Genomic DNA, 18,215 nt, shown 5'->3' with positions numbered 1-18,215 from the left:
TTCCACTACATAACTGTCAAGTAATATGATTACACATCATACTGCTTAACAGAACAAGACTCGTCAAATCTAACACCCAAGCTAGTGCTTTAATATGAACTTAGCAGTTTCCCAAAAAAGTATAAACGCACAACCACATTCCCAAGCGGTTCTTTCAAATTTACTACAAAAAAAGATGATACCATACCAATCAGTCAAGAGGCAAAAATTAAAGTTTGGAAAAAGGGGAGGGAAAAGCATTTCAAGTTGTCTCAAAGGTACCACCACAGGATGAAAGTGAAAGTGCAAGGGCTAAAAAAAAAATTAACAATTATAATATTCCACTGTGTTAGTTGCTTTGCATGCTTGTTTTTAAAAAAAACCCATAAAGCAGTCAAAAAACAAGAATATGAAAAAAAATCAATGATCACCAAAAAGAACGACGTGTTACTTTGACGTGAACAACATTGCAACAAAAGCACCATGATGATGGCAGCAAGGTTTTCCTGTGAACATCAAATGTGCACTCCTTTCAAACAAGACAGCCTACGAAGTATGAGTTGAACCTGCAGCAAAAGGCCATGAATGTTCCTGTGTAAAGTACTGACGTGGGGTGTCCTGTCCCTCTATGGTAAAATGTTGACATCCCCAATGGTTTGCTTGAGAACTGCAGGTTTCGTATTTGTCTATAAAAACATTGAAGCATACTGAAGCTATATATTGAACCTGCACTGCACTCCATTTTTTTTTTTAACATACAGAGAGGAAAAACAACTGGAAATGAGATATGTTATATCATCAAATTATTGTGTGCGTTTTTTATGAGGGATGGGAGGTGAGATCAGTAACTGAATATCAAATAATTTTTTTAAGTGAGATTTATGATTGAAATCATGTTGTGGGTGTGTTTTTTTTTGTTGTTCATTTTTTTTTTATATAGCTCTCAGCTCAAAAATCAGACTGATGCGTTCCCTGGTTATATCAATATTGCTCTACGCCTGCGAGACTTGGACCCTGACTGCAGACATCGAGAGAAGAATCCAAGCTGTCGAGATGAGATGCTTTCGTAGACTACTTGGCATCTCCTACAGAGACCACATCACTAACACGGAAGTGAAGAACAGAATCCAGCAAAGTATTGGACCCTACGAAGACCTTCTGTCCATAGTGAAAAAACGCAAACTTAGATGGTATGGACACATCTCCCGATCATCTGGTCTTGCCAAAACGTTCCTGCAAGGCACCGTACAAGGAGGCAGAAGGAGAGGACGGCAGAAGAAGAGATGGGAAGACAACATCCGGGGGTGGACAGGCTTGACGCTCGGTGACGCCCTGAGGAAATCAGAAAACCGTGAAGAGTGGAGAGGAGTGGTGGCCAGGTCAGCAGCGGTGCCCCAACGGTCTGAACCCAGACTACGGGAGAGGTAAAGAGTGATGTCAGTGAATATCAAATCATAGTGGGGCTTTTTTCATAATTGGAAAGTATCAACTTATTAATCTGAATAAAATGTTACCACATTTTCCAATAAGTGAGCTTTTAGAAAAAAAAGAAAAAAAAAAGAATTAGTACAATTTTAGATACACATACCAGTGGAACATTCAGAAGATTAACATAGTGATAAAAAATTTGAGTGAAAAGCTTATAATGTTTCCCAAATTTATCACACTGTTGTGGAATGTATACTTTTAAAAGCCACATGCATATGTTTACACACACATCACAGACACGCACACACACAGTATGCGCAATATGCAGATATGCGCAACATGATGATACATGCTATCTCCAAATTATTGATTTTTTTTTTTTTACAAATAATTATGGATTTCATGACAGGGGTTTTTCTTTTTTTTTAAGCTTACAGTCATGACTGTACTTCATGATGTGAATATTAATTTCCATGATATGAGCAATCAATAACACAACAGCATCAAATTGCATCATAGAACAAATATTGAAAAAATCTCCTTGGCTCTTCATTGTTGCTGCTAGGTAGCTAACCAGAGTTGATAGGATTCTCCTGAATAAATCTTAAACAATACTGAATGGTCAGACAATGATAATTATGTATTCAGATATTAAGAATTTAACCATGCATATAGACCTTTCAGGTCCATGTAGATTTAGACACTGCATAGATTACAATAAAACACCTTATTCCAGAAGCCAGGAATTTCCTGCAATTTTCTTCACCCGAACTCATGGATATGCATACATGTCATCTTAGACAACATCAACATAAAATTAACAATAATAAATAGCTTCAAGAAAATAATGGCTGCTCCCAATCCCAATGATTTGGCACGAAAGACAAACCAAAAATGCATAATTTTAATACTCCCCACTAAAATGTTACAAGCATAAATATTCACAACACCTTTTGAAAGTATATTTACAAGCTTTCAAAATCTTCACTAACAAGAGTAAAACACTGATAACCAGAAATATAGAAGACTAGAACCATCTGGTTTCTGAACAAGACAAGCTAAAACAATGCACTAGAAAAAATTTTTATCAAGACTTACCGAGAATTGTTCCTCAAGAATTACCAGAAAGTCATAAAAAATAATGAAAAAGAATAACAACATGGAAAACACAGTACGAATTATTCCTAAGAATTCTCCAACAACAATTACCCAGAATATCATCACTTTTTTTTCGTTTTCATAAAAAGAAATGAAAACAAAAGTGAGAATTTCTTCTGCAAAGTTGTCCCCAGTAATTACCAATAACATAAAAATACCAACAAAACCTGATTTAATTCAAGAATAAAATCAAGATGATTTTTCCTAAGAAATCTTCCCCCAAATTCCCAAGAAAATTATTCAAAAATAAAGCACAAAAACAAAACTGAACATTAAATATTTAAAAGATTTCAACACACTGAAGGAATCAGGTAACAGAGACTTGACAAACCCTGAAAGACCTGGTGGTGATGGTTTGCACCAAGAATAAGGATGAAAAATACTGACAATAATCATTAAATTTCATTAACAATAACAGGACATTTTAAGTGCCTAGCCAGATAAGTCTAAGCCCTTTATGAATCTGAATTAAATTCAAAATACAAAACAACATTTAGACTCTTCCATTGCCCTCTGAAGAAAGGGAATAACGAAAACAGACTGACAGAGATTGAACAGAAATGCTGTTAAACAGTGCATAAGGAGGTTCTGCTTGTCTATTGCTTTCCCAGTACTGAATGTAATGTTTTTTTGTTACTGCATAGTGTCTACACATTCAATCTGTCATTCTTGAAACGCTCTAATGGCAAGATTCAGAATTCTGATTACACTGGCAGAAAAAAAACAACAACAGATGATTTTTCAATCTCTCTAGATGATTATACAATCTCTCTATCTTTTTTCAGACTGTTTCAGACAAACAAAGGGCGGGCAATTTTTTTATTATCATCTCATTTTTAGGTTGCATTTTTTCTTTGGAAATGTTGCTGTCAAGGCACAATATGTAATATGTTTTTGTATAAATCTCATAAAATGTTTCAAAAGGAAAATGAAAATATAATAATACTAAATATTATTACCAATAATAATCATATCAAATATATAGTCATAAAAAACTAAAACACAACACAGACCCAAAATCTTGTACTCTATTTTCTTGAAACATGGGTTCCTTTTTTTCTTTTCTTTTTTTGTGCTTATAACTTGCAAGTTTTTCACATGTGGATATGTATAATTAAGTTTTTGTCTGGCTCTGTGTGTGTGTGTGTGTGTGTGGGGTGTGTGTGTGTGTGTGTGTGTGTGTGTGTGTGTATGAAGTGCACAAGTTTGCAGAAATATACTTTTTTTTTTAATGTGTGTGTGTGTGTGTGTGTGTGTGTGTGTGTGTGTGTGAAGTGCACAAGTTTTGCAGTAATATACATTTTTTTAAAAATGTGAAGCATGAAAATTTAATTTTAAAAAGTAATAAATACACCGTCTTTTTCATCTGGTCTTTTCATAATATCAACAATCTTTCAACATTTACTGCACCTGTTTGAACACTCTGTACATGATTTCATGTTTTGGTTTGCACCTGGCACAAGTCACAGTGCAAAAACGCACAAAAAATGCATCCTCACACTCATCTTCTCTCTCAGAAAAAAAACAAAACAATAAAAACCCATAGGCACACAAGAAAACATTCTGTCCTGCTCTGAGGCACATGACAGAAAGGTACCACCATCACAAGCCCTGCCACCAGCTGCTGTTCACCAAAAACATAATTTCAGTGACAGCAGAAAAGGCACGCCGACATTTATAAAAGCAAGCAACACATGTCGTTATCCCCAACTTACATTCCTCTGACCTTCTGCCATGCATCGCACTTCCTGATGGTGGTGGTGAGTCAAATGTATGTCAGCTGGAGGAATCTGGACACCTAGTTGATAAAAGTAAACCAGCAGCCAGTAACATATGTATTTGGAATTGACACACCACTGTAGTGGAAACAGGGTTCTGATCACAAAGGCAAACAGAATAATAATAAGGCATTCTCAGTTATAAGGCCAAGGGGTCAAGTTCAAGAGGATAAAAAACATTGTCTTATGGTCTGAAAATTACCATATATGGCAAATAGCAACTTGGGTATTTGTTATTTTCATTTGCACGTAACACCAGGCCAACAGATGTACAAAAGGAAAGCTGGAAGCCCCAAGAGTGTAGTATGTATATAATCCTTTGGGTGTTGCTGGAAACAGAATTCCATATCAGTGCACTTGAAAGGGCAAGAATAAGCAGTGTTGACATCTGCTGAAATACAATTTGAACAAAAAAGCTGGCAAACAGATAATAAAATGGCAATGAATGAAATGCACCTCTGTCTATTTTCAAATACTGATAAATGACTAGCATAATGACCAACACACTATGCAGAAACAAACAACATGCAATGCATCATCAACAAACACTTCTCTTACTGTTGCCATTTCCATAAAGATCACACACAAGTTCTTCTCTGTAAATCAACAAGAAATAAGTTCTTTGTCAACAAATGTCAAGAGATCAACATTCTTCTAAGACGCTACACCTTTGAATACTGTCTTTCCATTTTCATATTTCCATAATTATGTAATTCTTACCATTATGACTTTCCTGAAGATCCCCATTTATTGAACATTTTGATATAAAAGTTTTATTAACAACCCTTTGCCTTGTTTTCTGATTTCATTTCTATATTAACAGAAAATGGGAAGGGGCTGAAAAAAAAGAAAGAGCTTAAAAAAAAAAAAAGAGACAAATCTTTGTGAATTAAAACATAATCCAAATGAATCCCATAAAATGTTTATGGCATGTTAATATTGCACTCACAACTCTGCTGAAAAAAGCTGGTTCAGTTTTTACAGTATTGCACATCATGATACACCGACTTTTCTACAGACATAACTCCACCATACATATCGATACAGAAGTAAGATATATTGCACACTGTACCTGTATGTAAAAACTGTGACTTAAACGAAATTATGCAAAAAGAAATACAACACAACTTTCTGAAATCCATATATAAATAAACCCTACATTAAATGTTTTGAATATGGCATGTAACATCCATGCTCTTACCTATAATCACAATCAGTTGATCCAACCATTAATAATACTTCAAATTGGATAACACACTCCCCTTTAGAAGTGAGAAAATCTTAAGAGCCTGGTTTGCATCATGCATAAGAAAACAGCATCTGATACCACACTCAAATATGTTCTCAGTGAAATAACTTGCTTTGAAAATTCCACCTGATTATTCTAGTAATTCAATGCATTCAAATTTCCATGGAATCTGATTACCTATAAAGATACAAATATTCAAAAAGTTACTGAAGCAGACTGAGGCATTTGATAGTTCTACAGATTTAGTCTTCTTGAATGTCAAAAAAACTGGAAAAAGCTTTTGATTTCTTCTCAAACTTGTTCTTCTTTAACAGATGAGTATTCTCCAAATTGTTCTCTATCAATTTCCAGAATGTGGAAATGGAATGTCCAGAACTTGGAACTGGCATTCAGTTATCCACCATTTTTGTTCTCCACAGATTTTAACATCATGAAATAGCATCATGATCATTTTTCAGGCATTTGTTCTTGAATTTCCCATATTGAAACTGGTACGAAATTATTTTCAAGATTTTTCATTTTCATAGAATTTGCAAATCCACTTCTCAAAATGACATCTGGCTCCAAAAAAAATTATTCTCCTTTAAATTTTCAAAGCCTGTAATAAAAAATACGGTTATTCTCAAAATGTGTTGTCGTTTAAATTTCCCATGCCTGTAAATGTCATCTGGTTATTCTCCAGACTTGTTTTCCATGTCACCTTTCTGAACAGTACACATTCTGACCCATCCTTCAAAGCTGAGTAAACAAGAAATGCTGAGCACTGACTCAAGCTGTCATCAGCCAGATTCTTCCTGCACCACCTATTACACAGTGATACTTTACTCAGACAGAAATAAACACCAACTAGCTGTAACTTTACTTCATTAAAAAACAAAACAAAAACACACACACCAAAAAACACCATATTAGCAAAATTGTATCCAAAGAATAGGAATTTGAAAAATGCCAAAAATTCGAGATTTCAACAACGATAAAATGTACAACTGACTGAGTAAAAGGATAGATACACAATACCTTCTCTCTCTCTCTCTCTTTCTCCCACTACACCCCACATTAAGTAATATTTTATGTACAACTCGTTGGCACAACAATAAGGATCATAAGTATTCAAAAGCATTGCAGTAGTTTTAACTATTAAAAACAAAAAAACAAAAAACGTTTATTCCTTAATCTAACATCACAGAAAAATAATATATTATCATTGCAAAAAGTCAAGAGTTATTATTACTGAAAACCATGACACTTCCTCATTATCTTTCACTGAAAACGGAACTTCTAACTTTCACATGAATATGAATTGAAATGTTGACCCTCAATTACAAGTATTTCTGAAGTGAGAATATTTGTCCAGTTTTTGTCTTATTTCAACTTTTGAAACTGTACACAGCCTACACATAATTCATGTAAAAAACACACACCAAAAATATAAATGTCAACATAAATTTCTCCATCACTAAGTTCTCCCCACCAAAATCCAGACTAATCAATGCACTAAACACCATACCAATGCATTATCATGACAATATGCTCCTACTAAGAGCGGCACAAAAATCACTGAGATAAATACACTGTATAAGCTGAATCCATTTCTCAACAGTTGCCACCACCCACCTATAAAACGATCTTACAAGTTGTCAATGCATCATAAATACATGTTAGAACATATAGAACAACAAAAAGAAGAGTTTTCATATCAAAGTCATTTATAAGTTAATCTTTTGCTCTTTTCGTTTTCCAAATCACATGAAATGCAGGACACACAACCTAACATCCGTTTTATCAATCTTCGTCGTCATCCTGGAAATCCTCCTCACGCATTTCGCCTAGCTCCTCCAATGATTCAGAAGATGCTGACATCTTGAACTCCTGGAGGTCAGCAGGGTCATACAGTGGCAGAGAAGCCATCATCTGCTCAGGGAAGAGCCAGGGTTTGAACTCCGGCTGATTCTTGCTCTTCCAGGCAGGGTAGTTCTTGGCTGCTTTATACAATCTGTTGGTCACCTTGGGGGCCATAATCTTGGTCAGTTTGTTGATGACCCAAGCAGGCAGGTTACCTGTAAAACAACATTCACTGGCACATGACTAAGACACTGATGTCCTGGACAGAACACAGAGCTGACATGTCCTGGACAGAACACATAGCTGACATGTCCTGGACAGAACACAAAGCTGACAGATTTCTTGGACAGACAACAAAGCTGACAGATGTCCTGGACAGGCCACAAAGCTGACAGATGTCCTGGACAGACCACAAAGCTGACAGATATCCTGGACAGAACACAAAGCTGAGTTATGCCCTGGACAGAACACAAAGCTGACCAAAGTCCTAGACATAACAGAAAGCTGAACGATGTCCTGGACAAAACAAAAAGCTGACAGAATCAGAGAATGTTCTGGACAGAACAAAAAGCTGAAAGATGTAGTATAGATGTAGTGTGGGTGTGTTGGAATGTGTGTGTTTGAGTGCGCGTGCACTTGATCTGGCAAGCATAGAGGGCCTTCAAGATCCCACCAAAGATAGATGGTCCACCAAAACTACAGAGCCTTATTGAATCCTTCCATGCCAACATGTACGACAGCAGCATACCGAACCATTTGATATATATACGCAGTGGCATAAAACAAGGCTGTGTCCTCGCCCCTACACTGTTTGGGATCTTCTTTGCTGTGCTCCTGAAGCATGATTTTGGCACTGCAACAGAGGGAATCTACCTTCACACAAGATCAGATGGCGGGCTATTCAACCTTGCCCACCTCAAAGCCAAAACAAATGTACAGGAGGCCCTGACAGACGGCTTCTCCCAGGTGTGCAAGGACTGTGGACTATCAGCCTAAAGCAGACAGAAGCTGTGGGTCAGGGTGTAGCAGCGCCACCAGTCATCACCATCGATGACCATGAGCTGGAGGTTGTGAACCAGTTCACATACCTCAGGTCCATCATCAGTAGCAACTTCTCCTTAGACAAAGAGATCAACCAGACTGGAAAGGCAGCAACTATACTCGCCCACCTCACCACTCAAGTGTGGGAGAACTCCGAAATCTCTGTCATGACCAAGTTTCAGTTTCAGTTTCAGCAGCTCAAGGAGGCGTCACTGCGTTCAGACAAATCCACATACGCTACACCACATCTGCCAAGCAGATGCCTGACCAGCAGCGTAACCCAACGCACTTAGTCAGGCCTTGAGGGAAAAAAATTTTTTTTAATAAAAAATAAAAAAAGATAAATACATAAAAAACGAACTACTAGTAATAATAATAATATGTATAAGGCACAAAAACTTGATGAAGTCAACTATAAGCGTACAAAAAAAATAATATTTAAAAAAAAAACAACCTAAAATAAATAAATAATACTAATATATTTTTTTTAAAATTATATATAAAAAAAAGATGGCAATGTAAAACGCCTGCTTTGTCAGCACAACAAGGGAAGAGACTGAATGCCTTCCACTTGAGGTGTATCCGCCACATCCTTGGCATATTGTGAAAGGACAAAGTGCCAAACACCTAACTGCTGCCTAGTGCTGGCATCCCGACCATGTTCACTCTGCTCAGACAGCCCAGGCTTTGCTGAGTTTAAACAGCATAGAGTCAATTCACAGTTGTGACATGTGTGACAGAGACTGTCATTCGCACACTGGCCTGTTCAGCCAGAGGCAGCAATGTACAAGGAGGGCTGACATGACCTAGGATTTATCCATGGTCAACACTGACCGACAGAGGCCTATGATGTGTGTGTGTGTGTGTGTGTGTGTGTGTGTGTGTGTGTGTTTATGAATGCATGAACATAAGTATGTACATGTGTGTGTATATTTATGCCACTGTGTGTGTATGCATGTGTGTGTATGCATGTGCAAGTGCAAGTGTGTGTGTGTGTGTGTGTGTGTGTGTGTGTGTGTGTGTGTGTATGTGTGGTATGTATGTATGGATAGTATGTATATATGTAGGTATGTACATATGTGTGTGTATATGTATGCCTGTGCACACACACACACACACACACACACACACACACAACTCACACACACACACACACAAACTGACACAAACACCAGCATACCCTTTGTTCACACATGTGTGTGCTATCAGATCAATGGTAAGGATGGGACCCAGCAGTCTGGCCTTATTCGATACACTGATGTCAAAACAACACACATAGCATGTGTATTGATCCACCTCATTGCTCCTAGCCCACCTGACTGCACCAGTACAACCTTTTGAGTCAGGCGATAATATAAAATGTTCGCACTAAACATCGCATAATCATTTCCGATACACCACCTCACTCGGTGGGGCAGTGGGGAATGGTGTGGTGTGGTGTGGATTGGTGTGGTGACATGTGGTGTGGTGTGGTGTGGTTACAGTAGTGTTTCGTTGGTGTGGTGGGTGATATGGTGTGTGTGTGTGTGTGTGTGTGTGTGTGTGTGTGTGTGTGCGCGCGCGCGCACGTCTATGTGCGTATGTGTGATTGTGTTTATCAGTGTGTGTGTGTGTGTGTGTGGGCACGCGCGCGCGTGTGCACACAAATGCGCGCGCATACATCATGTGTATGCGCAAATGTGTGCAATCGCCATGCTCAAAATCAGTCCAGTATACCTTTTGGGTCACACTGTGACACATAGGTCAGCTGACAGCTCTTGTGGTCAACATGACGGACCAAGTAGCCTGTCAGAAAGGACACTCCTCGGATCACCCCCTTCTTTGTCGGTCGTTTCTGTAGACACATTCATTTCTCCTTCCACAATATCATCAATATAAGAACTTCAGCTGGGCACTCAACTAAGTGAGCTATGTACAATTCTCAATGAAGTGCAAAGACTTAAGAAACAGCAAGTTCCATTTCAAGTTTAAGGTTAAAAGTACCAGACAAATCAAAGCATGTTTCCAACATTAATTTGAATAATGAAGGAGCACAAAAGAGCAGTTGAAACACCTTAATTCTATGCTTAAAAAAGAAACAGCATATGCCAGAAAGGAAAGCAGGATAGCAGCTGTTATTTAGGGGGCGTATCACATGAGCGATTAAAAATATATATATATTGTCTGAGTGCAACCTGGGTAAGGTAAAGGCAGCAGATATCATAAACATTAATCCCCTACTAACAGCTGTCCATTGTGACCCCCTCAACAACATGTGTCACAGGAGGCAAGGCTGATCTGCCTCGAAGCAAAATCTGCAAACCTTGCATTTTGTGCTGCTGCTACTGCTGAAGAGTGATGGGGGCAACTTCATGTGTCCAGCTGTTGATCTGCTGACAGCATTTTTTTCTTTTTCTTTTTCTTTTTTTTGTGTTTGTTATGTTGAAAGGCTGTGAGTCTGCCTGCTCCACAGCTTGTATCGCACACAGCTGCTGCTGCTTGCTGTGGGAGAGAGAACTATCCTATGCAAACAGAATGAAGGGAAAGAAAGGTGGAGAGGTGGCAAGGGGATTTTAGGGGGGTGGGGGGGGTTAGGGGTTGGGGTGTGTGGGGGAGGGTGAGAGGAGACTGGAGCAAGGAACTTAGACTGAGGGGAGAGTGCGAGATGAGGCAGTGGAAAAGAGACAACTGAGAGAGAAAAAGACAGGGAGAGTGGGGATGGGAGTCGTGGAGCGAGAGAGACACAGAGAGACACAGACAGACAGAAACACATAGAGAGAAAGCAGGAGAAAGAGAAAGAGAGAGAGTGAGATTCATCAGACTATTAATTAATTTTAATGTACAGGACACTGTTCTCATCAGGCCATAACATTTCCTTGCCAGTCTGCAACTGAGGTGACTAGGTGCTATAGGTGCTATATATGCGACTAGGTGCTATGTAAGTATCCATGTCATATCATGTCAGTCAGTGCCTAATATTCCTCTGGTATGTAACCACTTGACTCACAGACCTATACAAAACCCTTGCAGTACTATCACACACTACTACCAACTTTGCCATGGAGATTGGCATTTATAAAGTTAACTTTAAAACTGTGCATTACTTGTTATGTTTGCACAATACCACATACAGGCTCAGAACATTTCCTGGAAACTTAAAACTTTTACTTTTATTTGTTATTGTATATTTCAACATATACATACATCCCATAAAATAAAGAAACAAATTACAGGACTGTGAGTATGACCAGTAAGAGACAGATCATGGAGTAACAGTACATTCAATAAGTACAATCATGCATGTATAATGTTACACAACATAGTATATATCATATATGTAATATATATTTTCTAATATCTTCATATAAAGTGATACAAACAGTGAAAACAAACGTCATCTACAGCTGAGAATGAGATACATAACTCAAGCTCAAAGAACAAAAAAAAACCACAAAAAAAACAAGGAAATGCCCCAGTAATGGCCACCTGTTTACCTGAGGAAAGAACAATTCAAAATGTAAATGAACAGGGACAAAAAGAAAAAAAAAAAGCCATGAAACATCTGCTCATTTCAGCCAGCTCCCAGCAATACAAGCAAGTGACGTGGTGGTCTGGTGGTAACACGTCTGCCTAGGAAGTGAGAAAATCTGAGCATATGGATTTGAATCCCACACTTGCCAGTAGTTTCTCCCCCTCCATAAGAACTGGAGTGGTGGCCGGACTATCATACACATAAGATGATAAGCCGAGGTCCCGTGTGTTACATGCACTTAGCATGTAAAAGAACCAACAGGAAGAAAAGTATTTTATTTTCCGTGGCAAAATTTTGTAGAAAAATCCACTTTGGTAGGAAAACAATTACAGACAGAAAAAAAAAGATTAAAAAAAAAAGGGGTGTCGCCGCACTCTAGCAACACACTCTACCTAGGGAGAGCAGCCTAAATTTCACCCACAAAAACCTTTTGTGGCAAAAGAGTAATACAATACAAAACACAGTACCCTTTCCCTCTCCCTGCTACCTGACTTTATGTATCTCTCCCCATTCTTTCACCCAATCAATGAAGAGTGTGGCATACTCCACACTAAATGAGGGGTGGAGACAGCCACACATTTATATGAAACACCAAACAGATGTTGGGATGAACATAACAACAGCTTGGGAGGACAAGCCAATATGTATGAGCTTTGGGAGTTTTTGCCATTTATTTGTTTTGTTTGATCTAAATATCCTGCATTTACAACAACAACAAAAACACATATATATTTTCATATATCACCTGTTAAAACTTCTTTCACACACACAACACCCACCACACACAGACACACATACACATCTGCACATGTACATACACACAAAAACTCATCCTTACCTAAACACAAATATCAATCATTTTTTTCCTCGTGTACTCAAAACACACACACACACACACACACACACACACACACACACACACACACACAGAGCCCAGCTTACACACGCACACTATGATCTGAATGAGGACAAAGACTGAGCATGTCAGACAGAATAAGGGAGTTTGTTCCAGATGACAGGTCCAATGAAAGAGAAAGCACATTCCCCATGGAGTTTCTTTTGCCTGTTTGGTATGCGGAAAATGTGAGTCTCCAGGAAGAACACAGAGACCGAGATGGAATACAGATATGGAGGAGTTCCTGGAGATAAGGAGGAGCAGAGCCAGAGATAACATTATAACAAATAGTGGCAATCTTGTACTGAATTCTGAAAGAAACAGGCAGCCAGTGCAGTTCTGCAAGGATGGGAGAGATGTGGTAATGTTTGCGTGCCTTGTAAACAAGGTAGGCAGCACAATATGCATGAAAAAATTTGCTTCTTTAATTTCCTTAGGTTCTTGTGAAGTACAATTCACAAAAATACCATATAAACACACACTTTACAAATTAACTTAATAAGTTAGGTTTTAAGCATGAAAGAATTTATGTGACCTCACAGCAACTTAATGACTTAACAAGAACTCACAGCATGGTTGACGGAATGATTGAAAATGATGTATTCATCTCCATGATTCAACCATGAACGTTGAGTGACAAAGTCTCGGTTCTTCAGCGGGGCTGGGCATTTAACTGTAACAGGAATAGTCAGAATTATATATCAACATACACATCAAGAGGATTTAAGACTCTAGCAAGGTTGCATATGTTGGAAAGTGGAATAAATTATCCCCAACCTTAACCCACCAGGTACACCACGTGGGATTCAAACACAGACCTTCAAATTGAACTTGAAGTCTAATGGTCAAATCACTTGGTCATTGTGCATGGTGTCACTTAAATGAATCTGTGTGTGTGTGTGTGTGTGTGTGTGTGTGTGTGTGTGTGTGTGTGTGTGTGCGTGCGTGTGCGCGTGTGTCTGTGTGTGTGTGTGTGTGTGTGTGTGTGATCGGGTGTGCATGGGTCCACACATGTGCACATCCACAAGTTTTTTTGTAGAATAGAATAGAATATGTCTTTATTACCAAGTGTACCGGGGTCACAAGGTATGTGCCCTTTCTTTGTTGTGTCAACTACAATAAACAACAACAGCCAAAGACACAAAACACCTAAGAAAACAAACAAACAACAACAAAAAATAACCAAAAAAAAAAAAAAAAAAAAGCCAAAGAGAAGTCACAAAATGCACTGACTTGCATAGTAGCCGATGTCGTTGTTAGGGTTGATGGCACAGATCTCGTTGCCTTCTGACATGGTCCGATCCCAAACCTTACGGTACTGTGGATCATGAAGTACATCGTACACTACTGAGGCAGGCACATCCTCAAACAGTGTCCTGATCTGCAACAATAATACTTCATGAATAATCAATAAACCTACTTGTTGGGCTTTTTTCACTCACTTTTATTTGCTTTTATCTTTAAATATCAGATCATACAAAGCACACAAAAAATGTAACACAAGCACACACACATACACCACACATACACAAAAGCACACACACACACACACACACAAACACACAAAAGCATGCATGCACACACACATACACACACACACACACACACACACACACACACACACACACACACAGAGAAAAGCATGCATGTACACACACACACTCACACAAAAACATATACACACACACACATACATGCACACACACACACACACACACACACACAGATGCATGTACACAAACACACACACACACACACACAAAAGCATGCACACACACACACACACACACACACACACACACACACACACACACACACACACACACACACACACACACACACACAGAGAAGAGATAGCAACCATGGAAAAATAAGAACTTAATCATCCAAACCAAAACTTTAAAAATCTACCTCAGACCTATAGCACAGCTGTAGATGAACGTGAAAAAGCACAACATACATCATGATCTTTTTCCATGAGATGGACGGTACAAAGCATAAATGATTTCCCGCACGCTGTCACCACAATTCTCAGAATGGGGGAAAATCTTAACTTGGAAAAAAATAACATTTTTGTATTGAGATTCAAAATTAGTCAATTTTGAAAACTTATCATAATATACGTTAGCAGCGCTCAGTCTTATCGGTTTCACAGGATCAATATAAGACTAATAATCATTCTCACTATAACACTGCAGTACATCATACATCCTTCTCTCAGTCATTCATTTGTTCTCTTGGCAGTTATATCATCAGCAGTGTGTAAATTTTGTTAACTGATGGGACTCACACTCACAGCCTTGACCAACATCTTTCTCTGTCAAAAGCCATGACATATGATACAGCATGACCAGTTAGGCTCATGAATGTGGCCACTAATTGAGAAATCTGTATACATCTGTTACTTTGTTAGCTTTGACTTTCACAGGAAGATATATATATGCATCTCAACATTCTTAGTATTAACTACTATGTTTCAGCAAAAATACATAAAATCTCTGACGCTGTTAAAGTGAGGCACTGATACAATTTCACAATTTAGAAATCAGTTGTAAGTCTTGCAACAATTTCTTATCTGTATCTTACTTTCATAAAATTTTTAATAATAATAATAAATTCCTCATGGGGTTGGTTAAGTGAAATACCAATGGCATTGTTCTGAGAGCCTTTCTTTTTTTTCTGTATTGATGAGCAGCAAATCCTAACTAAATCACTATGTGCTTGTAATGAGTGTAAAATGGGGTTTTACACATGTTTACTGCCAAGGATGTAGCAATAATTCATTTTTGGGAGTGCTTGTGTGGCATAATCCATAAACTGCTGACAAGGATTATGGGATACTTCACAATCACATACATATATTTCATCATCTACAAACACCAGGGAGATCAGCAAAACTTATCTCCACCCTTAATCTACCAAGCACTGCTACTACTGTACTAGATTCAAACCCGGAACCCTCTGATTGAAGTCCCACACTCTAATCACCACACTCATAAGAGAGCTGTTATTTAAAATAATCATATCAAACTGGCACAAATCATCACTATTCACAAACACACACACACACACACACACACACACACACACACACACACACACATTTTAAAATCAACATCTCAAGTGGACCAAGCAAGTAATACTAATAGTATGGACAAGATCAATGACAGACATGTGACAACACAAGACTAAGTCTAGTTGTAAGCAGGCAAACCTCTTGATTAATACATGATGGACCAACAGTTGATGAGCATTGATTCAGCCTTTCAGGCAATTTCATAAAACATAAGTCTCAATTAAGATTTGTTTTAGTTTTGTAGACTCATATATATATATATATATATATATATAGAGAGAGAGAGAGAGAGATCACATTATATATATATATATATATATATATATATATATATATATATATATATATATATTCACATGCTTCCTCACAGACAATCTTACAGTTTGTTACACTCAAGAAATCAGCAAGTTGTTTTCCGCAAATTCATATATAATTGTGCGTGTGTGTGTGTGAGTGCACATCTTTCTTATCAACAGATGACAATTGGTAATGGTTGAGATTTTAACCCATTCACTACCAGCAAAACTTCTGCCATGGAATTCTATAAGCTGCATTTTTTTTTTTTTTTTTTTTAATCAAAAGTACACACAACATCATCTTTTTTCTGAAAATAAATTTACCGAACGTTCTACTGAAAGCATTTTGACAAAAATCAATTATGATTTTGAGCTGGCACACAGACCATTTCAACCTTATCAGACTTGGGGTATGCAGCAATATGTGCCATACTCTGACCAGTCAGTGTGATCGTCTGCTGACGGGGGTGGCAGCTGGTCAATGTTTTCAGCCACACATCATTCCATGATGTAGCACAAAAGTTAGGAATGTGTTCATGTTTATTCATGACTGGACTGAAATATAGTCGTCTTCTGGACTGGAAAACAGTTATGACACTATTTCTCTTTCTGGCTGAAGGAAAATTTGGGAATGTCCAACGAAAAGTTAGCTCATGTTGGCAATCTGGCCAAACTACAGTATGACAGGTTAACCCGTCAGGTAGGCAGTCAGCAGGTTAACCATTTTAGACGAGAATGTGGTCTGTGCCAACAATCTTCACAACAATACTGAGCCAGACTTCTCCTTGTTGCCAATGTTCCAAGTGAATGATGGGGCAACATGCCAGTAGCTGTACAGAAAACAGTAACTTACAGAACCCAAGGTGAACGCTCTTTCCTCTTTGATGCTGGTCATAACTGGAACAACCTTCCACATCATACCTATCTATCTGACTCCGTCTGTGTGTAATTATTACTATCATCATCATTATTGTTATTATTATTGATGATGAATATGGGGTACAACACTGGGAAGTTAAAACTTTCATGCTTTTCTAAACTCTGAAAAACGGATCTGCTCTGTGCTATTAGACTTATCTTCATGTTTTATAACCAGGCATAATCTATGTCTATTTATTTGTTTATTGGGAAACATTCTATTTTCGTTTTCAATGCCTCTGCTTTTGCCTGAAACTGCACTATGACGTGACACTTGAGGTCAAGGTCGACAGCGTGCGAGAACGAGACGACCGCAGCAGACGAAAATCTGAGAACGCTGGGCAGTTGCATACATCCATCTTTACCTTTTGGAAAAAAAAAAAAAAAAAAACGAAAAAAAAAGTACTGGTTCAGGGGGTAATCGTTACATTTCCCCTCCACATTCATAATATAATATAAATCACAAATTCTAATCCATGTGTTTGAAAGATCCTCAAAATTGTGTTCTAATAACTGGTCACAGCATCAAAAGAACTTATCTTGTCTGATCTACCACTTCAACAATTAAAATGACAAGTTCGAATATACATCAACGCACCTTCATCATGTTGAAATTGGAAAGTTCATTCTTTTTTGTCCACACCATTGTTTTTCGTTTGGTGATAGCCAGGGTCCATCCACCACTGTCATCACAAACTTGTCTAAAATGATTGAAATCAGAGTCTTCCGCAATTTTCACAGTTCCTACTTCCATCGTTATTCTCTGTCAGCACTTTGCTACTAGATAAGAGACGCTATATCTTTTTTTTCTTTCACAACACCATGGAAAATAGTATTGCCAGTTTCCGAGTGATTTTTTTTCTATCTGGTGAACGTTCGTTGACGTGCGGGGACTAGGCCTACCTGGGCGGACACATATCGCGAGTGGCCACGCTGAGGCCATAAACCGTAATGGATTCACGCATTTACGACATTGAGCATCACATACTTCTTTTCCTTTTATATCTCAAGTAAAACATAAACGTTTCTTTAACCAAAATTTGA

General features: G+C 38.1%; 1 protein-coding gene across 1 annotated transcript; it reads right to left on the bottom strand.

Annotated features, from left to right (window-relative positions):
* Nucleotides 1-1,404: 1,404 nt before the first annotated feature.
* LOC143299050 (START domain-containing protein 10-like) lies at nt 1,405-18,187 on the bottom strand. The gene is made up of 5 exons (XM_076612142.1): nt 17,770-18,187; nt 14,115-14,262; nt 13,451-13,554; nt 10,192-10,309; nt 1,405-7,649 (listed from the first exon to the last, which is right to left on the bottom strand). The coding sequence occupies exons 1-5, from the start codon at nt 17,923-17,925 to the stop codon at nt 7,375-7,377; spliced, it is 801 nt and encodes a 266-aa protein (XP_076468257.1). The 5' UTR covers nt 17,926-18,187; the 3' UTR covers nt 1,405-7,374.
* Between the last annotated feature and the right edge of the window lie 28 nt (nt 18,188-18,215).

Source organism: Babylonia areolata, chromosome 24, assembly GCF_041734735.1.
Source record: "Babylonia areolata isolate BAREFJ2019XMU chromosome 24, ASM4173473v1, whole genome shotgun sequence".
NCBI lineage: Eukaryota > Metazoa > Mollusca > Gastropoda > Neogastropoda > Buccinidae > Babylonia > Babylonia areolata.
This window is presented reverse-complemented; position numbering and strand designations above follow the sequence as displayed.